The sequence below is a fragment of the Protomyctophum bolini genome (assembly GCF_963924005.1).
Source record: "Protomyctophum bolini genome assembly, chromosome: 1".
NCBI lineage: Eukaryota > Metazoa > Chordata > Actinopteri > Myctophiformes > Myctophidae > Protomyctophum > Protomyctophum bolini.
In genome coordinates this window covers 55,679,523-55,704,488 of record NC_137862.1, presented here as the reverse complement: position 1 = coordinate 55,704,488, position 24,966 = coordinate 55,679,523, and the positions used below count along the sequence as shown (strand labels likewise).

General features: G+C 42.7%; 1 protein-coding gene across 1 annotated transcript; it reads right to left on the bottom strand.

Annotated features, from left to right (window-relative positions):
- Positions 1-409: 409 nt before the first annotated feature.
- LOC308321053 (extracellular calcium-sensing receptor-like) lies at positions 410-17,206 on the bottom strand (the record flags this gene model as incomplete). Its single annotated transcript, XM_080771840.1, has 12 exons — positions 410-1,323; positions 1,412-1,535; positions 1,606-1,833; positions 2,852-3,127; positions 3,306-3,402; positions 3,667-3,896; positions 7,775-7,884; positions 9,814-9,880; positions 14,161-14,354; positions 16,339-16,462; positions 16,728-16,778; positions 17,165-17,206. 12 exons carry the CDS (start codon positions 17,204-17,206, stop codon positions 410-412), a joined length of 2,457 nt encoding a protein of 818 aa, XP_080627966.1.
- Between the last annotated feature and the right edge of the window lie 7,760 nt (positions 17,207-24,966).

The window sequence follows — 24,966 nt, the reverse complement described above, 5'->3', positions numbered from 1 at the left end:
ATAATTGTTTATAAAATGAAAATGGAGTACACCTTTCTTAAGTTGCTCACTTTATCAAAGTGCTTTATCATAACTAAATTGTGAAAATTGTGAAAAAGTTTCCTGTAATATCATCTGTATTCCATGCTTTTTGCGTGTTGTGTGAGTCTGTGAGAGCTCCGTAGATTTCGAGTTATTCAGCTTTTTAGTCAGCCTGTATACAGGGAGGTGAACGGCAGCGAGGATGTGCGATCCGGTCTAGGATCACTAAAGAAGGAAAGGCCAAGCAATATATAATAATCAGCGATCCGGTTTGGTATCAATAATAAAGCTTATCAGACGGAACGTTACGCCAATAGCAGTTGCCGGTTCGATTCCAACTGGCGGAACGTTCCGTCACGAGCAGTTAATTGGTTAAAAATGTCTGCTTCTACATCTTGGTGGCACCTCGAGCCATGATGGACTTCTTAGTGTTTCTCTCAGGTTTCAAAATGATTATATAACACTTTGGTCCAAACAGCGCCAGCAAAATGCCCAAACTAGATGCTAAAATAGCAAACACCTCCACTACATCGGCATATTTGCCTGGAGAACTGATATATGCTGGTATGAAGGCTATCCACACGGCACAGAAGATCAACATGCTGAAAGTAATTAACTTGGCTTCATTGAAGTTGTCTGGAAGATTCCTTACCATGAATGCTAGGAGGAAACTGAGGAGTGCTAGTAAGCCAATATAACCTAGTAACACCGCAAAACCAACTGTTGATCCAACATTGCACTCATAGACTATCTTTTCAGAATAGTATTGTGTGTTTTTATGAGGAGTTGGTGAGGCAGACACAAGCCAGGCTGTGCAGATTATTGCCTGGATTGAAGTAAGAATCAGAACTGTTCCTCTCTGCTGCATAGGACCAAACCACTTCATGATGTCTGCACCACCAGGCTTGGAGGCCTTGAACACAGCCAGCACCACCATAGTCTTTACCAGGATGCAGGAGACACACAGCACAAAGCTGATCCCAAATGCTGCATGCCTCAGCTGACAAGTCCAGAGTCTGGGACGGCCAATGAACAGGAGTGTGCACAAGAAACATAGTTTGAGTGAAAGCAAGAGTTGGAAGCTGAGTTCAGAGTTGTTGGCGCGCACCATGGGCGTCTCTTTATGATAAACAAAGATCCCCAGGACAATAGCACAGACAAAAGTTCCTAGCAATGAGATGGTTGTTAAGGAGATTCCCAGGGCCTCATGGTAGGACAGGAACTCAATGCTCTTAGGGACACAGTGGTCACGCCGGGGACTGGACCAGAAGTCCTCTGGACAACTCGTGCACTCTGTAGAGTCTAACAAATAGGACAAGATTAAAGGGACAGACGCGTATCTTCTTATAACCTTCTGTACATATACTGTAGCTACATGATGTAACCCTACCTGTCTCATTGCTGAACTCTCCCTCAGAACAAGCAATGCAGTCAAAGCAGCAGACAGGTTCATCTTTCCTTCTGGCCACACGGGTTCCAGGAGAACAGCTCTCACTGCACACCGACCGAGGAGGCTACAGAGGAAAGTAAAAATGATCAGTTTAAGTATACATTTCATTCAAAAATTTTGAAAGCTGAAATTACTTTTGCGGATTGAAAGTTCCAGAAGATTCTGTCTTCATCGAGGGTGAATTCTTCATCTCCGGAGGCTGTGATCTTGAACACACCTACGTTGTGAATCTTTGTGCTTCCATCAGGGAGCCACGCCCAGTTCAATATATCGAAGATTGGTAAAGCATCACCATTCTCATCAAAGTATACAGGATCACCACCAGATGTGGTGAAGTTGACCTTTTCCAGGTAATAGAGAAGCTAGAAATGGTGAAGAGCAAGAGACTTTAAAAACATACTTGAGGATCGTATTATGTGCCCAAGTCACGCTACACACTATTTGGGGATTTAAGCATTGTGCAAGGGGTGTTCCTGTTGCTGAGTTGCTATCTTCCACCACCAGCCTCAATACTAAATCATGTGCTCTACCCCTTACATTATGCATTGCCTTTGAACAAAACCATATTCATAATGTCACCCACAAATTAGGAGTGAGGAAGACTTCTGCATCTTGTGTGATTATTGCATAATAAAGAGAGGCATGACCGCATTTCTAGACAAGAAGACACAGCGGTAAACGTGTATTTTATTTAAAATACCACCAGACAGAGAAGCGGAACGGATCTGTCATAATCCATCCACCTACTCCGGCAGCTGCCTGTCATGGCCCCTGCCAGTGTCCTGTGTGTGTCTATTTGTGATAGTGTGTCTGTGTGTGAGCATGTGTGGGCGTAGGCTTGGTTCCTGGCTTTCCAGATTGGCACACCTGGCTCTGATCATCCAATCTCACTCACCTGCCTGCCATCTTCTCATCACCACCACTCCATAAAAGCCCTGGTTTCCTCGCCACACGCTGCCAGATCGTCCCACAGTTCTCCGTGCGGTAACGCTCTACTATTGCTTTGTTCCAGTGTTTTTTGGTTTTTCCTTCTGCCTCAGTTGCCTGCCTGTTTGCCTGCCAGCCTACCTGCTAGGCAGCCCCTGCTAGCTTTCTGAAAAGTAGCCAATGTACAAGCTCATTCTGGACAGTTGCCTATCTACAAGCTCATAATTTTGTTTGAATAAACACCCTTGGACTTTGCCCTCCTTGTCGTGTCTGCATTTGGGTCTGCCAGTTTGGTTAAATGTGACACTGCCGGTCTAACTTTATAAACCCCACAGGGTTTTCTAAGTCTCACCTGCACAACCCAATAATAATGTTTTTTCAAATGTGTTTTTAAATGTGCAAATAAACTATAAATAAAAATAATCCTACAGGTTAACTGAATTAATATCCCACCTGCCATGGCTGTATTGTCTGCAAACTGGCACAGCTGTGCCCAGGGAAAGGCCCTCTTCCTGGCACACACTGCAACATGTCATGGAGGGCGTGGGCCAGAGCATACACAGCCTTGTACGCATTGTACTCTGCCCTGAGGTCAGACATATCCAACAGGGCAGTTTCTGCCATTACCAGGTCCTCTTGTCCAGTACACACCCTTCCACCAGCGTCCACCCACTCTGGTGGAAGGGGTGAAAATTTACACTGAAATGAGTGTTCCCAAAACTCCCTCACCTGAAAGAACACAATTAATTCATAAGAATACCTGTAAATACAATGAATTGATTAATGTATTGATTATTCACAGTTTGCAGATACTACAGTGGTACAATTATACAATGGTGCAAAAAGTACAACACAACATGTCCTAAGGGCGTGTGTCTGTTGTGGTCCTGTGTCCAAGAATACTTACTATGTTATCCTCATGGTCATTGTCAGGACGTATTTTTAACAAAAAGTCCTTGAGACCTGGTATCTCTCCACGACGGATGGCAAAACCCAGGGTGCCTCTGAGGTATGGTAGGTAGTGAGGAGACTGGAGATAACCGTCAGCCCACCAACCTGAAGTGGCAGGTAAGATCCATAGCAGACCTGTCACATTCTGCTTAACCACCTGTTCATCGTTTCGAAAGAAATGAAAGGCATGTCTTTCTTTCAATACATTCTCATTTTAGATTCTTCTAATTATGAATGCCTAAATTTACATCCTCCACAGATGTATCGTAACACAAACCTCATCCAAGACATTATGCATATAGGCCCCGTATCCAAACATAATGACCACACGAGCTGTGGACGTCTTCATCACAGAGACGATCCTCTGGAGTTTATCCAGGTCATTGTGGAAGGGCAGAGCCTCTGAATAAGCCACACAACCCAGACCAGACTGGTCCAGGCCAGACTGGAATAATCGGGCGACGTCATGGCCAGCATCATCATCACTGAACAACAGTCCTACCCAGGTCCACTCCAACCACCTCATAGTCTGGAGCATAGCTCGCACCTGAGTGGACGAACAATGGACGGAAATGTACTTAGGTTAGATCATAAAGTCCAGGGGCCACATGTGGTCCCCGTGTTCACTTATGTGGCCTGCAGGTTAATATTGGAATACTGTTATACTGTATTATTGATTTCAGCTGTTACAATTCCAAACATGCAAACATGACCTGCTTTAATTGTATCTATAATGGTCAATATTAGTAGCATAATTACAATTGTATTCCCCTGGAGTTAGTGTGGAAATACAGTGGCCCTCTGGAGTGAGTGTGGAAATATGGTGGCCCTCTGGACTGAGTGTAGAAATACAGTGGCCCTCTGTAGTGAGTGTAGAAATATAGTGGCCCTCTGGAGTGATTGTGGAAATAATAGTGGTTCTCTGTAGTGAGTGTAGAAATATAGTGACTGTTGTATTATAGTGTTCTGATACTTGGTGCTGTGTTCGGATACTCGGTACTGATACGTGCAATGTACTTATATGTATGGTGTACTGCCTGCCTGAATGGTAACACACTGTGGAGCTGTGTTAGAGCACGCTGAAGGCCGCTGCTGGCAGGCAGGGATTGTGATGTCTAGTCTGTGACGTCATTAGGACATGAAGTATCCAAGCTATATATGCTGCTGTAAGTGTAATAAACCTTGTGAACGATTTAATGTGACCATGTCTCCGTGTCATGTTAATCTCTTCTCCCGGGCCGGCCTGTCTGTCTGTCCGCCGCCGAACCATGGAAATGCCAACCGGGTCGTCACACACCAGAACCAGACGAGGGTCCAATACGTAGAATACAGTTAATCATAACAGTGACCTTCTGGAGTGAGTGTAGAAATACAGTGGCCCTCTGGAGTGAGTGTAGAAATATAGTGACCTTCTGGAGTGAGTGTAGAAATATAGTGACCTTCTGGAGTGAGTGTAGAAATATAGTGACCTTCTGGAGTGATTGTGGAAATAATTGTGGCCCTCTGGAATGAGTGTGGAAATAATTGTGGCCCTCTGGAGTGAGTGTGGAAATATAGTGGCCGTCTGGACTCTGGAGTGCGTGTAGAAATATAGTGGACCTCTGGAGTGACTGTAAAAATACAGTGGCCCTCTGGAGTGAGTGTAGAAATATAGTGGCCCTCTGGAGTGAGTGTAGAAATATAGTGGCCCTCTCCTACATCAAAGTTGCCCACCCCATGGGTTCGAGTATTCCAGTTTGTGAAACATGAACTATTAAATACCAACACATCTATTGTTATAGAAGTTCACCTGGAAGACAAAACTTGGCATTGTTCTGAAGAAGGATGGGAACTGAGTCCGGTCGCTCAGACAGGAACAACCTGCATAGTAACTTATCTGGAAAAACAGAATAAAAACAAATACAAAATATCTATTCTGTAATGTACTAGATCATAGGTATTCAACCTAGTCTGGTGCCCTCAGGGCAGTGCTAATCAACTCACGGCCCCTGCTTTATGTATCTGCGGCCAACAATGAAAATATAATATTATATGTTATTTTCACAAGTTTTGAACAAGATTTTAGTTATTGTATTGTAAAAGGTTGTATGGCCTGATGTCAACTTAATATTAACCACTTACTTTATCACCTGTGATAATCTGTTCATTATTATAGTAGCTTCACTAAAAACGCAGAGGAAAACGCTCCACACGTCCCAAACTCTTCTGGCTCCAAAACTATGTAATGCACGTCCCATTACAATCAGAACTGCAGCCTCACTCACAATCTTACGCCGTGGTCTGAAAGCCCACCTCTTCAGACTCCATCATGACACTTAGCACTTTCCGTAGCATTTTTTACTATAGATAGCATTTTATTTATAGCATTTTTATGTAGACATAGCACTATAAAGCATACATGCATTGTTCCATTATATAGATATTCCACTGTTACGTTCTCAGCTTACGTATGATTCATGATAACTACTTTAATGTACGTAGGCCTAATGTTTTTTGTTCTTGCTTAATTTATCGCTCTGGATTAAGAGTGTCTGCTAAATGCCTAAATTGTAAATTGTTGTAACTTCATCACAATGCTTTTGTTCATTGAGGATTGGCTGGAAGTAGATGGAAATGTGGCTTTTTACTCTGTGTTTCCTTCATCTTTAGACTAGTCGTGACTTGTGTAGTATGTTCCAAAATACATTTGTAAATATTTCAAAATAATACTGACATTTTTAGCTTGCGGTCCTTGGACTTTTGGAGTGGCCCCTGAGCCATCTTAAGTTGAGTAGCCCTGCCCTAGGGGATCCTCAGGTTTAGGGTTTAGGGTTTAGCAGGTTTGTATACAGCAGCACGCTGATACAGCAGCAGCAAGAAAGGAAGCAGGCAATGCAAACCTCCGGTTCAAGTAGCCGGTATGAAGATGGAGTGAGTGTGTGATTGGCTGAGGGAATCATGTGAATGAGAGCGTGATGCTGAGGCGGCACAATTAATGGCCGGCAGCAACTGCACTGAGGTTCCCTGACTGAACTTGCTCTGCGCAATTGCGCATGTCTACAACAGTCACAAATGCTCATTATATTTTACCCAATGTAAAATATTCCATAAAAAGATATCTCTCATCAAAATATATTGAAGTACAGCAATTCATGCATGGCAACTTGAGCTACTCTTCTTCAATATTTCATCATGACTTTTCACAAAATTAAAAAAAAAATGATTTCATGGGGCCTATCACTGAAAAATGATGTCATGATCATGGCCATAATTTGACGACACTTTCTATAGCTGCTTTTAACCCTCCACTGTGTGGATTCATGATGACCAGGTCATAAGCGTACATAAGGTGATTAATGATAGTTACCTACTGTATAAGACAGCCTGTATTGCACTTATTTAATTCACTAGATAGATCATCCATGTATATGCACAATGTGCTTAGATATGCCACAAGCAGCTTCTGAAACCGTACGAAGGTAGTGGAAATACTGTAGCTGCCTGGCAATCATTTAGAGAAGGAACCACTCGAAAACGCGTGATGTAATTCATTTCTGTGCGATGCGAACTACGCAAATTGGCGTGGTTCTGTTTTTTATTAATATGTTTAGATTAATTCGGTCCGGAGCTCTGTCTAAATGTTCCTGGGCTTAAATGTGGACTACAATACCCAGAAATCCCGTGTCTCGTGACACACGTGTATGTTTTGCTATGGAAGCTGACCTCACCCCCCAGTAAACAGTGGGAGCAGAGGGAGAGTCTTCATAGTTTTCTGTTTAGCCGGTTTGCCGTCCCTCCCGAGCGATTTGCTAGCAGTAACAAAACAAAATAAAATTGAAAGCAGTAATATTTATTTGGACAGGTTCTAATTGTACAGAGGTGATTGACTCTGTACCATGAACCAACAGACCTGTAAAACACAGGCCAAGGGCAGTTACTTACCACTTTCACTTAAAACAAAGGGGGGAAAAAGACAGAATAAGAAAGAAAAATAGCAGCCTACAAGCTCAGATCATGTCACACTGTGACCTTGTTGATCGGCTGTGTTTGATACTTTTGTCTAACACTAGCATAATTTAGAAATAGGGCATTAAAAAGCATTACAAGTTGAAATATCGAGACACAAGGTTTCTTCTCGACAGCAACGATTATGTTCTATGTCTTTCAAACGGCAAAAAGACCACATTTTATATTTATCATATTATAGATTTGCAAATAGCCAAGTAAGCAATATTAAATAAAATAGGCTATGGTGAAAGGGGATAGGAAACTTACCATGGGCACTCTGTATACACCTAATATTCTAGAGAGGGTAATAGAACTTTTTGAGCTACTAGGACCCACAATTCCAAGTACTGGAGGAGACCCAACACAGCTCTGATCCAGTGTAAACTGCTCCTCTCTCCCACTGATCAGTGACAACGCTGCAGGGACTGCAACTCCAACCGTTAAACAGGTGTCATAGATACTGTATCCCAGAGTCACATTGGGGAGCAGGCTGGGGTCTCTGTTGATCTCAGTGATGGCAAAAGCCATGATCTGTGCCCCAGTGAACACTGAAATGGAAAAACTAACACACACAATTACACTGTAGCCTTGAATATCATTGCTGTCGGGTAGAAACCTTGTATCTCAATATTTAAACGTTCTGTTTAATAACTTACTTACTTTGTCATACTACAGTGTGACAAAAAAATATTTAAGTGTAAGTGCTTGTGACTAAATAATAACTGCCCTAGATCCATCCAAACAACCTGAGAAGGTTTCCACCCGACAGAAACATACACATCAACTAATCATGTTTCTATACATCAAAACAAGGTTGGTGTTGTCTTGCTGGCTATTTGTGATACTCACCGAATGCAGGAGGGCTGCTGTTCCTTGAACTGTGTGAAAGTCAGCTCAGGGAACACAGAGGAGACGTGGAATGGAAACAAACCACCCAGAATCACATCTCCATCCTTGTACATTAATCTTCCAGGATTATACGGTGCCTGTAACTCACAAGAAGAGGACGAGGATGAAGACAAAGGAGAGAAGCAAGAGAACATCATCAAGTATGAAAACAGTTGTATGTCTAAAGAAGCCCTCATGACTGTCCTCCTCTGTCTAACACAACCCCCCCACCATTGTCCAGTTGTTAGGTTTTATACACAGTGCAGTGCCGTCCCCTGTGCCAGATGATCTGGGCCTTTAGCCACACACAGAGGCAGGGCTTAACATACATCAGTGATGGAAATTTAAGTAACAAAGTAGATTTACTGAAGTACTGTTCAATTTTGAGGTATTTGTATTTTTACTTGAGCATTTGTTATTTCCAATGCTTTTACCTGTACTTCTACATCTCGAATCCCCAATATTGTACTTTTACTCCTCTCATTTGGAAACTTTTAGTTACTTTGTAGATTTTGATTATTATTACAAAACATACATTATAACCACTTCAGCCTTATATACATTTCGGCCATTTGAAAATAGCCGATTGCGACGCATTGTGAGCTTGTAGATCAGCTATTTAAAAAAATATTTTTTAGACATTTGAAATGGGCCATATTCTATATAATGAGTAGGCTACTTTTACTTTTGGTACATTAAGTACATTTTGATGCCATTACTTTTGTACGTTACGAGAGACAATGAGATCTGCAATAAACTTGCAAATCGGTTCGCAACATGCCGCCTTAGTCAGTGTCAGGTTGGTGGTCAGTGTTAGGTTGGTGGTCAGTGTCAGGTTGGTGGTCAGTGTTAGGTTGGTGGTCAGTGTCAGGTTGGTGGTCAGTGTTAGGTTGGTGGTCAGTGTCAGGTTGGTGGTCAGTGTTAGGTTGGTGGTCAGTGGCAGGTTGGTGGTCAGTGGCAGGTTGGTGGTCAGTGTTAGGTTGGTGGTCAGTGTCAGGTTGGTGGTCAGTGTTAGGTTGGTGGTCAGTGTCAGGTTGGTGGTCAGTGTTAGGTTGGTGGTCAGTGGCAGGTTGGTGGTCAGTGGTGGTCAGTGGTGGTCAGTGGCAGGTTGGTGGTCAGTGGCAGGTTGGTGGTCAGTGTCAAACCAAACTCAGCTTCTTCTACGCAACGGTAGAGTCTGTTCTCCTATACGGCAGTGAGTGCTGGTCCCTGAAGCCAACTCTGCAGAAGTCTCTAGACTGGTGCTATACCAGAATACTGTGTGCAGTACAGTAAGAGCACACATGTTACCAACAAGAATCTGTATGATGGAATGCAAGGGTGAGCCAGAAAATAGCAGCCAGGAGAATGAGACTATAGCAGGACACTGCCAAAGGCATCAAGAGCTGCCAGCCAGTAAACTAGTGCTGTGAGAACCAACACACGGGCACCGGTCATGGCGACGTCCCACATTAACATGTGGATGTACTCAAGAACGACGCAGGAGCGCAAAGCACCAACGAGCTGGCCAGATGTGTGGAGAACCGGGATTACTGGAAGCGACGATGGAGGGCTCGTCTGAGAACGACCTAGAGAGAGAGGCAGGTTGCCGGTCATTGGCAGGTTGCCGGTCAGTGGCAGGTTGCCGGTCAGTGGCAGGTTGCCGGTCAGTGGCACCTGGAGAATTCGAGCACCATAAAACTGTTCAGCTCTGAAGTTGTTAATCAGAGCAGTGGTCAGTCCTCCCCACTTCTCAGGTGGCCACTCCTGATTACCACTGAAGTGTGAGGGGAAAACAAGAGCAAAGCCCAAGGCCTCTTCAACTCACCAGTTGTGTCCCAAATGACAGTCCCTTAGTTGAGTGATGTCATGCATGCAGGCACGCACGCAGGCAGGCACGCACGCACGCACGCACAAGGTTGAAACATTTCAATAACACCAATTAAATATCACATGGTTCAATGCCTTGGCAAGTTAGCTGATCTTATCGTTTATTGTTTATTTGACAAGACTGTCAATAGCGTAAGTTTAATGCCTTTTATCCTGATGTCCAGTTTCCCTGTCTACAATGATGTGACATGAAGAGTGTTTGTGTGGGTAGAGTGTGTTTGTGCAGTAACTAGGCTAGGTTTTGTGACCTGCATTGTGTGTGTGTGTGTGTGTGTGTGTGTGTGTGTGTGTGTGTGTGCGTGTGTGCGTGTGTGTGTGTGTGTGTGTGTGTGTGCGTGCGTGCATGCGTGCGTGTGTGCATTACATAAAATACACAGATGCATTGAAATATAAAATGCATTCACATAAACACAGCAACAGTGATCATCAACAGTGGGGAAAAGGTGAACTACCGGTATTTAAACATTTTCTTATTAAAAATGTCCACAGCAGTCTGCACAAAGGAAGTTTTGTAACCTTTCTTTTTAGCAAATGTTGCCCTAAGCCCGATGGCAACAAGTCAAATTCAGAGCGAAAAGGTTGGGTAGAATCATTGTAAATCTGAATAGCTTTTTTGGTCATGGTATGGAGCAGTTGTATATGTCCTGAAGTTGCAATGGTTTGTCTCATATGATCTTACTTGCCTGGTTGACTACCTGGGTGGGTTTGTTTTTATCTCTAACTGAGAGATTCCCAAACCAGGACACGATGTTAAAAGTGAGAACACTCTCAGTAAGTAATCTATAGACCTATAGGTCAGGGTGTGTTTACTAGCATTAAAACTTCCCAGTTTCCTGAGAGGATTAAGCCGCTGCGTTGCCTTTTTGTAGATGTTATCTGCAGTCTGAAAGGTGAGTTGGCAACCAAGGCCATGTCATCAGCGTACTTTATGACGGAGAAGTCTTTGTTGTGGAAAATAACAGAGGGGATAAAACGCACTCCTGTGGAACGCCAGTATTTAGGACAAGGCAGTCAGACAGAGTGTTATTAATACAGACTCGTTGGGGTCTCTCTCTCTCTCTCCTTAATCCACAGAATGACATTACTACTGACGTTCAGGTCACACAGGGGTCAGTGACCTGACACGCCAAAAAAAGTGTTTTTTAAAAACCTTTAAATAACAGGAATAAAAATGATTTACTTTTGCTCCACTCACTCTCATCTTTATGGAAACATATTTAGTTTTTAGATATTTTATTGGAATCAGAATTTATTCAGCATTTTTTTGTACTTGTGCCTAAAATCGTCATATGGTGTGACATGACAATAATTGTTTATAAAATGAAAATGGAGTACACCTTTCTTAAGTTGCTCACTTTATCAAAGTCCTTTATCATAACTAACATGTGATCCACTATAGTTTTGTGAAAACGTATTAAATCTGTATATTCTTTTAATAATCAACACTCAATGTGAGGCCCATGTTGTCGGTCTTTCAATATATTTTGTATTTATTATGACAAAACTTTCTCTAAAATTACACAAATATTTGTGACTCTTCCTGATAATATTTGCTATATGTAATCCATAAACATTAATGGTTTCATCATTAATAAAGGTATGATTTTTTCACTATTTGGAACGTCACACGAAATGATTTAGTGTCACACCGTATGATCATATCTTCATTTTCCAAAGCAAACTGTGTTTTAACCTACCTATCAGGCACGTGCAGAGAGGGGGGGGGGGGGGGAATAGGGGGGCTTGAGCACCTGCCCTTTTGCCCTTTCTAAAAGAAAAAAAAAATAGTTTTCTTTTTAGGGAAAGGGCAAAAAAGGGGGTGGTGTGGGGGACCAATACGAGCTTATGTGGGGGCCAAAAAGGGCTTGTGTGGGGGGCCAATAAGTGCCATTGGCCCTTCAAGACGGACATTTGAAAAGTAATGATAAATTCCACTATCATAATAAATGATCTTTTAATCTGCCATCAGTCAGTTTTAGTTTCAGCCTAATGAGAACATATTGCTTATTTTACTGTCCAATGACATGAAATGGCACAAGGGAAGGACTCCACAAAAAGACCACCCCCAAAAATCGGTGCGCACGCAGACACATGTGCCCTTTTCTGGAGTTTGAGCCCCTGCCCCCCCAGTGCTCTCTGCACGGGCCTGCTACTTATTAGTGAGTACTGAACTTTACAGATAGATTAAACAATTACTCAGGAAAAACAGCAACAGGAAAATTGCTTTAACATTGAATAACATGGCAATGACTGAATAAAACGAAATTAAACACAATTTATTGTGGATAGTTGCATCTTTTAGGTGAAAATGTTTAAAACATATGTTTAAATGGACAAAAGAAACATGGGACTTTGTTATTTATTGTTATATCTGTAGGAAAATACAGTTTGTATCATATGGTGTGACAAAAAAGTCATATGGCATGACAGGCAGACAGTCACACCATTATGATAAAGTGTCACACCATATTATGTTTTCTGCACTTCACATAACCTTGAGGCTACTAGCTACACATTAGCATGCTAACAACATGCTAGCTATAACAAAGCAACATAGATTTACATGTAATTATGACCAAAAAATCTAATACCTTTAAGTTTTATTCAAGTTCCTACTTTGAGAAACAAGACCGGGGCAGTCGCACCATAAGAGTTTTGCTGTGTTTGGTTGAAAATTCTGAAGAAATGAGGAAAGAAAGTATGTTAACTTCACATGAAGCATAATGTCCTGCACAATATTCCCACCCATATATCCAATACACATATTGGAATAAAATACACATAATGTGAATTTAACCCATCTACTTCCACCTGGTGGACGCAGAGGCAACCGCAAACTGCCAAATCGTTTGTAGTGTGACACACACTGGATTCACATCCTGTCTGGGCGGCCATCTTAGATGCTAAATAAATAGCGTCAATGCTAGCGAGCTAAAATGAAGCCATCCTTGCTATAGAAAGTGCCAATGTTCCCATCTAGATCACCGGGTAATCAGCAAAGACCTCCGAACATTGCGTGTTTTATCAAAACCATGGCAGTTTCCTGTAATATAATCTGTATTCCATGCTTTTTGCGTGTTGTGTGAGAGCTCCGTAGATTTCGAGTTATTCAGCTTTTTAGTCAGCCTGTATAAAGGGAGGTGAACGGCAGCGAGGATGTGTGATCCGGTCTAGGATCAATAAAGAAGGAAAGGCCAAGCAAAACAAATAATAATAATCAGCGATCCGGTTTGGTATCAATAATAAAGCTTATCAGACGGAACGTTACGCCAATAGCAGTTGCCGGTTCGATTCCAACTGGCGGAACGTTCCGTCACGAGCAGTTAATTGGTTAAAAATGTCTGCTTCTACGTCTTGGTGGCACCTCGACCCATGATGGACTTCTTAGTGTTTCTCTCAGGTTTCAAAATTATTATATAACACTTTGGTCCAAACAGCGCCAGCAAAATGCCCAAACTAGATGCTAAAATAGCAAACACCTCCACTACATCGGCATATTTGCCTGGAGAACTGATATATGCTGGTATGAAGGCTATCCACACGGCACAGAAGATCAACATGCTGAAAGTAATTAACTTGGCTTCATTGAAGTTGTCTGGAAGATTCCTTACCATGAATGCTAGGAGGAAACTGAGGAGTGCTAGTAAGCCAATATAACCTAGTAACACCGCAAAACCAACTGTTGATCCAACATTGCACTCATGGACTATCTTTTCAGAATAGTATTGTGTGTTTTTATGAGGAGTTGGTGAGGCAGACACAAGCCAGGCTGTACAGATTATTGCCTGGATTGCAGTAAGAAAAAGAACTGTTCCTCTCTGCTGTATAGCACCAAAAAACTTCATAATGTCTGCACCACCAGGCTTGGAGGCCTTGAACACAGCCAGCACCACCATAGTCTTTACCAGGATGCAGGAGACACACAGCACAAAGCTGATCCCAAATGCTGCATGCCTCAGCTGACAAGTCCAGAGTCTGGGACGGCCAATGAACAGGAGTGAGCACAAGAAACATAGTTTGAGTGAAAGCAAGAGTTGGAAGCTGAGTTCAGAGTTGTTGGCGCGCACCATGGGCGTCTCTTTATGATAAACAAAGATCCCCAGGACAATAGCACAGAAAAATGTTCCTAGCAATGAGATGGTTGTTAAGGAGATTCCCAGGGCCTCATGGTAGGACAGGAACTCAATGCTCTTAGGGACACAGTGGTCACGCCGGGGACTGGACCAGAAGTCCTCTGGACACACGGTGCACTCTGTAGAGTCTAACAAATAGGACAAGATTCAAGGGACATCAATCAATCAATCAATTTATATAGCACATTTCAGACGAGTGCAGTTCAAAGTGCTTCACAGAAACATAACAAAGCAAAAACATAACGAGAGAGCATCAACTACAAGTTACTACATAGTAATAGTAATAGCAAAAACAAAAGAAGCAACTAAAACAGGAAACGGACTTGCAATGATCTAACTAAAAGCAATGCTAAAGAGCTGTGTCTATAAGAGTTTAAAGTTTAAAAGTAAAAACATGTCCACAGATTCAGAGAACCGTAGATCCCTTGGCAGGCTGTTCCACAGCACAGGGGCATAGTAGCTAAAGGCGGCTCCATATTTTTTATGTTAGGGGTCTCTGGAATCTCTAGGAGACCAGCACTATATATATAAAAACACTCATTGGGCTAAAAACGGCCAATGCCGTCATCACAAATTGATGATGTCACATTTGGGCAAGTGGGCATGGCCGTTTTTTTGCAAAACTAATGCTCGGAATGGATTCAGCATCATGAAAACCCCCTAGTTTGACATGTCACATTCTAGATAAATCATGATGAAATTTTGCCTTCTATAGGTTGATAATGGTATGGTCACATATTATGCCAATTCTGAAAATTGCTCAACATATGCAAGTTAGCATCCGGCAGTTTCTACATGCTGGGGATCCATACTCAACATTTCTAACATAAAACGTTGGTGTACTCAACATGTCCGGGTTAACTTTTTGGCTACTAGGCTACTAGAGGATCTAAGGGGTCTGCCGGGCACATATATAGGAAGCATTTCGTTTTTATTAGGCAATTTTTCATTTTCATTACAGATCCCCCATGCTTAGGAAGCATTTCTGAGAAATAGGCAGGTGCATTTCCATTCAATGTTTTAAAAACAAGTAAAATATTTCATATCGATATGGTAGTTAATATCCCCACTGATGATTGTCATGTCATAGTTTGTGTTAATGATAGAGCTCGGCAAATTCTGTTGGAAAAAGAGGGACATTTTTCTTTGGTGGTCTATAGAGCGTCGCATTCCTGCCCCCTTTCATGACGACACCAGGCCCAGGAAATGAATCCCAATGCATTTCCCCCATAGACAAGCGTCGTACGAAGCCAACTCGAGTCGTGACAAATCATGACAACAAAAACAATATTTTGGACCAAACAAATCATACTATAATTAAGCCAATGTCTGTCTAAATGAATGTGTGTCTGTCTGTGTGTCAGAAACACTTCCGTAGCTTCTCACTGCCGGCACCAATCGCTCCCACTTTTCACACAGGCATTGTCTTAACGAAGCCCTTTTTCCAATTTAACAAATTATAAATTCATAATGAATTTATTAGTGAATTAAAAATGCGAAAACGCACCCAGGGCGCAGTACCCCCTGCGGCCACAAGACGGCAAGTATTTCACAATGGGTAAAGGCTAGTAATTACAAAGAAGAAAAACAAACAAAAAAAGTATTGTAACTTGCCGTTTTCTTCTACTTTCTCATTCTTTGTTTGGCCCAAAACATTGTGTTTATTGTTATGATTTGTCACGACAAGACTTGGCTTTGTCTGCGGCGTAAACGTCTTTAAATAAATACTTTCTGAAAAGTCTATGAGGAAAATTAACAGGGATTTATTTTCCGGGTCTCTCGAGGGGGCGGGACTGAGACACTCTATACGTAGGCTATAAAGTTAAGGTTGGTCCAAGCCCAATGGAAATGAGGCGGAACTATTGGAGCTGGGAACGTGTTGGGACTGGACAGTGTTGTTGTGGTCAAGTAGGGTGAGTTGTGATGGCGAAGGCTAACAGCTATGTTTGTAGCCAGTGCTTGACTTCTCCGTCTGCTCGGGTGTAAACCGTCTTTGTAGAAAAAAGGACGGTCCAAGAAAGGTTGAAATTGTTAATGTAGTCGATATCATACGGGACAGACACGTATTATAACCTTCTGTACATATACTGTAGCTACATGATGTAACCCTACCTGTCTCATTGCTGAACTCTCCCTCAGAACAAGCAATGCAGTCGTAGCAGCAGACAGGTTCTCCTTTCCTTCTGGCCACACGGGTTCCTGGAGAACAGCTCTCACTGCACACCGACCGAGGAGGCTACAGAGGAAAGTAAAAATGATCAGTTTAAGTATAAATTTCATTCACATCATGAGCTCAATTAAAAAAAATTGAAAGCTGAAATGACTTTTGCGGATTGAAAGTTCCAGAAGATTCTGTCTTCATCGAGGGTGAGTTCTTCATCTCCGGAGGCTGTAATCTTGAACACACCTACGTTGTGAATCTTCGTGCTTCCATCAGGGAGCCATGCCCAGTTCAATATATCGAAGATTGGTAAAGCATCACCATTCTCATCAAAGTATACAGGATCACCACCAGATGTGGTGAAGTTGACCTTTTCCAGGTAATAGAGAAGCTAGAAATGGTGATGAGCAGAATCATGTAGAGCAAGAGACTTTAAAAACATAAGGGTCCTATTTTGTGCACAAGTCACGCTACACACTATTTGGGGATTTAAGCATTGTTCAAGGGGTGTTCCTGCTGAGTTGCTATCTTCCGCCACCAGCCTCATTACTAAAACATGTGCTAAACCCCTTACATTATGCATTGCCTTTCAACAAAACCATATTCATACTGTCACCCACATTTGTTGAGAATTAGGAGTGAGGAAGACTTCTGCATTTTGTGTGACTATAGCATAATGAAGAGAGGCATGACCGCAAGAAGACACAGCGGTAAACGTGTATTTTATTTAAAATACCACATTCAGAAGAACATGTAATTACCACCTGCCCCCTATACTTCAGAAACGTCGCCTCTCAAGGCCTGCAGCACCTCCGGCATCGCCTCCAGAGCCTGCAGCACCTCCGGCGTCGCTTCCTAGGTCCTCGTCTCGTCTCGGCCTCCTGGCCGTCCATTAGACGGCATGCCTGTTCGTCTCGGACTCCAGGCCGTCCACTGAGGTCACCAGCTCTGCTTCAGTCCATCGTCCAGGCCGCCCTCCTGAGGGTCACCCCCGCCTCTGTCAATCATCCAAGCCGGCCCCCTGAAGTCGCCTGTTCTGCCCCCACCCAGCCTCCAGGCCGCCCACCTGAAGGCACCTGCACTGCCCCTGTCCAGTCTTCTGTCTCCCCATGTGGGGTCCGAGTTCCCCTTTGCTCTGGTCCATTGACTCTGTGTCCCTCCTTCCAGACCCCCACCGCCCACCCTGCTCGATGTTCTGGACTTTGTTCTGTGGATGTCTGGAAGCCATCCTTGAGGGGGAGGCACTATCTCGTTCCGTGACACTTTCTGTATTTAGTTAGTGCTTTACCTTACTATTTTCCTATGATTTTGTTATATTGTTTTCCTTGTATCTTAGTTCCAGACAGTTGGAGTTTCCTTTGCACTTGTGTACTCTTATTTTGTAGTACGTTTTGTCTCTTGGTTTCCTCTGTTGCTTTTGTTGCCTGTACGTGTTGTCTCACCATGATTAGCCTAGTTTTTCCACCTTGTCCTGTTAGTTCCCCAGCCTATCCCAGTGTTGATTATTAGTTATGTTCACCTGTTCCCTGTTTTCCCTGTGTATTTATACTCTGTTTTTTCAGTTCTTAGTCAGATCATTTGGTCGGAGTAGAATGTGGTTCATTGATGTGCATTAGGATTCGAATGATGCTTCACACCTGCCAAACGAAGCGCACTTTCTGACAATGTGCAGCAGGATTTGTTTTATCGCAGTAAAGCTTTCTGGTGTGAATGTCACCTAAGTCTCACCTGCACAACCCAATAATATGTCGTTGTTTCAAATATGGTGTTTTTAAAAGTGCAAATAAACAATAAATAAAAATAATCCTACAGGTTAACTGAATTAATATCCCACCTGCCATGGCTGTATTGTCTGCAAACTGGCACAGCTGTGCCCAGGGAAAGGCCCTCTTCCTGGCACACACTGCAACATGTCATGGAGGGCGTGGGCCAGAGCATACACAGCCTTGTACACATTGTACTCTGCCCTGAGGTCAGACATATCCAACAGGGCAGTTTCTGCCATTACCAGGTCCTCTTGTCCAGTACACACCCTTCCACCAGCGTCCACCCACTCTGGTGGAAGGGGTGAAAATTTACACTGAAACGAGTGTTCCCAAAACTGCCTCACCTGAAAGAACACAATTAATTCATAAGAATACCTGTAAATACAATGAATTGATTAATGTATTGATTATTCACAGTTTGCAGATACTACAGTGGTACAATTATACAAATTGCAAAAAGTACAACACAACATGTCCTAAGGGCGTGTGTCTGTTGTGGTCCTGTGTCCAAGAATACTTACTATGTTATCCTCATGGTCATTGTCAGGACGTATTTTTAACAAAAAGTCCTTGAGACCTGGTATCTCTCCACGACGGATGGCAAAACCCAGGGTGCCTCTGAGGTATGGTAGGTAGTGAGGAGACTGGAGATAACCGTCAGCCCACCAACCTGAAGTGGCAGGTAAGATCCATAGCAGACCTGTCACATTCTGCTTAACCACCTGTTCATCGTTTCGAAAGAAATGAAAGGCATGTCTTTCTTTCAATACATTCTCATTTTAGATTCTTCTAATTATGAATGCCTAAATTTACATCCTCCACAGATCGTAACACAAACCTCATCCAAGACATTATACATATAGGCCCCGTATCCAAACATAATGACCACACGAGCTGTGGAAGTCTTCATCACAGAGACGATCCTCTGGAGTTTATCCAGGTCATTGTGGAAGGGCAGAGCCTCTGAATAAGCCACACAACCCAGACCAGACTGGTCCAGGCCAGACTGGAATAATCGGGCGACGTCATGGCCAGCATCATCATCACTGAACAACAGTCCTACCCAGGTCCACTCCAACCACCTCATAGTCTGGAGCATAGCTCGCACCTGAGTGGACCAACAATGGACGGAAATGTACTTAGGTTAGATCATAAAGTCCAGGGGCCACATGTGGTCCCCGTGTTCACTTATGTGGCCTGCAGGTTAATATTGGAATACTGTTATATTATTGATTTCAGCTGTTACAATTCCAAACATGCAAACATGACCTGCTTTAATTGTATCTATAATGGTCAATATTAGTAGCATAATTACAATTGTATTCCCCTGGAGTTAGACTGGAAATACAGTGGCCCTCTGGAGTGAGTGTGGAAATATGGTGGCCCTCTGGACTGAGTGTAGAAATACAGTGGCCCTCTGTAGTGAGTGTAGAAATACAGTGGCCCTCTGTAGTGAGTGTAGAAATATAGTGGCCCTCTGGAGTGATTGTGGAAATAATAGTGGTTCTCTGTAGTGAGTGTAGAAATATAGTGACCTTCTGGAGTGAGTGTAGAAATACAGTGGCCCTCTGGAGTGAGTGTAGAAATATAGTGACCTTCTGGAGTGATTGTGGAAATAATTGTGGCCCTCTGGAGTGAGTGTGGAAATAATTGTGGCCCTCTGGAGTGAGTGTGGAAATATAGTGGCCGTCTGGACTCTGGAGTGCGTGTAGAAATATAGTGGACCTCTGGAGTGACTGTAAAAATATAGTGGCCCTCTGGAGTGAGTGTAGAAATATAGTGGCCCTCTCCTACATCAAAGTTGCCCACCCCATGGGTTCGAGTATTCCAGTTTGTGAAACATGAACTATTAAATACCAACACATCTATTGTTATAGAAGTTCACCTGGAAGACAAAACTTGGCATTGTTCTGAAGAAGGATGGGAACTGAGTCCGGTCGCTCAGACAGGAACAACCTGCATAGTAACTTATCTGGAAAAACAGAATAAAAACAAATACAAAATATCTATTCTGTAATGTACTAGATCATAGGTATTCAACCTAGTCTGGTGCCCTCAGGGCAGTGCTAATCAACTCACGGCCCCTGCTTTATGTATCTGCGGCCAACAATGAAAATATAATATTATATATGTTATTTTCACAAGTTTTGAACAAGATTTTAGTTATTGTATTGTAAAAGGTTGTATGGCCTGATGTCAACTTAATAATAACCACTTACTTTATCACCTGTGATAATCTGTTCATTATTATAGTAGCTTCACTAAAAACGCAGAGGAAAACGCTCCACACGTCCCAAACTCTTCTGGCTCCAAAACTATGTAATGCACGTCCCATTACAATCAGAACTGCAGCCTCACTCACAATCTTACGCCGTGGTCTGAAAGCCCACCTCTTCAGACTCCATCATGGCACTTAGCACTTTCCGTAGCCGCAATTTTTTTTTATGTAGACTATAGATAGCATTTTATTTATAGCATTTTTATGTAGACATAGCTCTATAGAGCACATACATGCATTGTTCCATTATATAGATATTCCACTGTTACGTTCTCAGCTTACGTATGATTCATGATAACTACTTTAATGTATGTAGGCCTAATGTTTTTTGTTCTTGCTTAATGCATCGCTCTGGATTAAGAGTGTCTGCTAAATGCCTAAATTGTAAATTGTTGTAACTTCATCACAATGTTTTTGTTCATTGAGGTTTGGCTGGAAGTAGATGGAAATGTGGCTTTTTACTCTGTGTTTCCTTCATCTTTAGACTAGGCGTGACTTGTGTAGTATGTTCCAAAATACATTTGTAAATATTTCAAAATAATACTGACATTTTTAGCTTGCGGTCCTTGGACTTTTGGAGTGGCCCCTGAGCCATCTTAACTTGAGTAGCCCTGCCCTAAGGGATCCTCAGGTTTAGGGTTTAGGGTTTAGCAGGTTTGTATACAGCAAGAAACGAAGCAGGCAATGCAAACCTCCGGTTAAAGTAGCCGGTGAAGATGGAGTGAGTGTGTGATTGGCTGAGTGAATCATGTGAATGAGAGCGTGATGCTGAGGCGGCACAATTAATGGCCGGCAGCAACTGCACTGAGGTTCCCTGACTGAACTTGCTCTGCGCATGTCTACGACAGTCACAAATGCTCATTATATTTTACCCAATGTAAAATATTCCATAAAAAGATATCTCTCATCAAAATATATTGAAGTACAGCAATTCATGCATGGCAACTTGAGCTACTCTTCTTCAATATTTCATCATGACTTTTCACAAAAAAAAAAAAAAAAGATTTCATGGGGCCTATCACTGAAAAATTATGTCATGATCATGGCCATAATTTGACGACACTTTCTATAGCTGCTTTTAACCCTCCACTGTGTGGATTCATGATGACCAGGTCATAAGCGTACATAAGGTGATTAATGATAGTTACCTACTGTATAAGACAGCCTGTATTGCACTTATTTAATTCACTAGATAGATCATCCATGTATATGCACAATGTGCTTAGATATGCCACAAGCAGCTTCTGAAACCGTACGAAGGTAGTGGAAATACTGTAGCTGCCTGGCAATCATTTAGAGAAGGAACCACTCGAAAACGCGTGATGTAATTCATTTCTGTGCGATGCGAACTACGCAAATTGGCGTGGTTCTGTTTTTTATTAATATGTTTAGATTAATTCGGTCCGGAGCTCTGTCTAAATGTTCCTGGGCTTAAATGTGGACTACAATACCCAGAAATCCCGTGTCTCGTGACACACGTGTATGTTTTGCTATGGAAGCTGACCTCACCCCCCAGTAAACAGTGGGAGCAGAGGGAGAGTCTTCATAGTTTTCTGTTTAGCCGGTTTCCCGTCCCTCCCGAGCGATTTGCTAGCGGTAACAAAACAAAATAAAGTTGAAAGCAGTTGGGCTCTAATTGTACAGAGGTGATTGACTCTGTACCATGAACCAACAGACCTGTAAAACACAGGCTAAGGGCAGTTACTTACCACTTTCACTTAAAACAAAGGGGGAAAAAAGACAGAATAAGAAAGAAAAATAGCAGCCTACAAGCTCAGATCATGTCACACTGTGACCTTGTTGATCGGCTGTGTTTGATACTTTTGTCTAACACTAGCATAATTTAGAAATAGGGCATTAAAAAGCATTACAAGTTGAAATATCGAGACACAAGGTTTCTTCTCGACAGCAACGATTATGTTCTATGTCTTTCAAACGGCAAAAAGACCACATTAAATAATTTATCATATTATAGATTTGCAAATAGCCAAGTAAGCAATATTAAATAAAATAGGCTATGGTGAAAGGGGATAGGAAACTTACCATGGGCACTCTGTATACACCTAATATTCTAGAGAGGGTAATAGAACCTTTTGAGGTACTAGGACCCACAATTCCAAGAACTGGAAGAGACCCAACACAGCTCTGATCCAGGACTGCAACTCCAACCGTAGCACAGGTGTCATAGATACTGTATCCCAGAGTCACATTGGGGAGCAGGCTGGGGTCTCTGTTGATCTCAGTGATGGCAAAAGCCATGGTCTGTGCCCATCTGAACGCTGGAATGAAAAAACTAACACACACAATTACACTGTAGCCTTGCATATCATTGCTGTCGGCAGAAACCTTGTATCTCAATATTTAAACGTTCTGTTTAATAAATTACTTACTTTGTCATACTACAGTGCATGTCACAAAAAAAAAGATTTAAGTGTAAGTGCTTGTGACTAAATAATAACTACCCTAGATCCATCCAAACACATGTTCTGAGAAGGTTTCCACCGGACAGAAACATACACATCAACTAATCATGTTTCTATACATCAAAACAAGGTTGGTGTTGTCTTGCTGGCTGTTCGTGATACTCACCGACTGCAGGTGGGACTGTGTTCCTTGGACTGTGTGAAAGTCAGCTCAGGGGCGGAGAGATGGAATGGAAACAAACCACCCAGAAGCACATCTCCACCCTTGTACATTCTGCCAGGATTATACGGTGCCTGTAACTCACAAGAAGAGGACGAGGATGAAGACAAAGGAGCGAAGGAAGAGAACATCATCAAGTATGAAAACAGTTGTATGTCTAAAGCCCTCATGACTGTTCTCCTCTGTCTAACAACCCCCCCACCATTGTCCAGTTGTTAGGTTTTATACACAGTGCAGTGCCGTCCCCTGTGCCAGATGATCTAGGCCTTTAGGCACACACAGAGGCAGGGCTTAACATACATCAGTGATGGAAATTTAAGTAACAAAGTAGATTTACTGAAGTACTGTTCAATTTTGAGGTATTTGTATTTTTACTTGAGCATTTGTTATTTCCAATGCTTTTACCTGTACTTCTACATCTCGAATCCCCAATATTGTACTTTTACTCCTCTCATTTGGAAACTTTTAGTTACTTTGTAGATTTCGATTATTATTACAAAACATACATTATAACCACTTCAGCCTTATATACATTTCGGCCATTTGAAAATAGCTGATTGCGACGCATTGTGAGCTTGTAGATCAGCTATTTAAAAAAATATTTTTTAGACATTTGAAATGGGCCATATTCTATATAATGAGTAGGCTACTTTTACTTTTGGTACATTAAGTACATTTTGATGCCATTACTTTTGTACGTTACGAGAGACAATGAGATCTGCAATAAACTTGCAAATCGGTTCGCAACATGTCGCCTTAGTCAGTGTCAGGTTGGTGGTCAGTGTTAGGTTGGTGGTCAGTGTCAGGTTGGTGGTCAGTGTCAGGTTGGTGGTCAGTGTTAGGTTGGTGGTCAGTGTCAGGTTGGTGGTCAGTGTTAGGTTGGTGGTCAGTGTCAGGTTGGTGGTCAGTGTTAGGTTGGTGGTCAGTGTCAGGTTGGTGGTCAGTGTTTAATTGGTGGTCAGTGGCAGGTTGGTGGTCAGTGTTAGGTTGGTGGTCAGTGTCAGGTTGGTCGTCAGTGTTAGGTTGGTGGTCAGTGGCAGGTTGGTGGTCAGTGGTGGTCAGTGGTGGTCAGTGGCAGGTTGGTGCAGTCAGTGGCAGGTTGGTGGTCAGTGTCAAACCAAACTCAGCTTCTTCTACGCAACGGTAGAGTCTGTTCTCCTATACGGCAGTGAGTGCTGGACCCTGAAGCCAACTCTGCAGAAGTCTCTAGACTGGTGCTATACCAGAATACTGTGTGCAGTACAGTAAGAGCACACATGTTACCAACAAGAATCTGTATGATGGAATGCCAAGGGTGAGCCAGAAAATAGCAGCCAGGAGAATGAGACTATAGCAGGACACTGCCAAAGGCATCAAGAGCTGCCAGCCAGTAAACTAGTGCTGTGAGAACCAACACACGGGCACCGGTCATGGCGACGTCCCACATTAACATGTGGATGTACTCAAGAACGACGCAGGAGCGCAAAGCACCAACGAGCTGGCCAGATGTGTGGAGAACCGGGATTACTGGAAGCGACGGTGGAGGTCTCGTCTGAGGACTGTTATATTGGAGAATAACGTACTACTATAACCATGAACTGAAAAGGTACAACTTTACTGTAAGCTTGGGTGTGGACCGGCAACCACATTACAAACCGGTGTTCTGTGTGAGGAGCAGCATCAGGCAACAGAAACATAACAACACAGCCTTACGGCAGCAGCCCTTTACGTTACTGTCGTAACCACATGACGTGAAGTGCCATACATAACATTTCCCCCCCCCATAGTAAACCGGAAAACACAACCCCATCACCCAGCTATATACTAACACACTAATGCCTGTAACATAAATCTGTAACATAGTCCTTGAGGTAATCTGCCCGGGCACCACCGGGTGGACAGCTGGCCGTGCT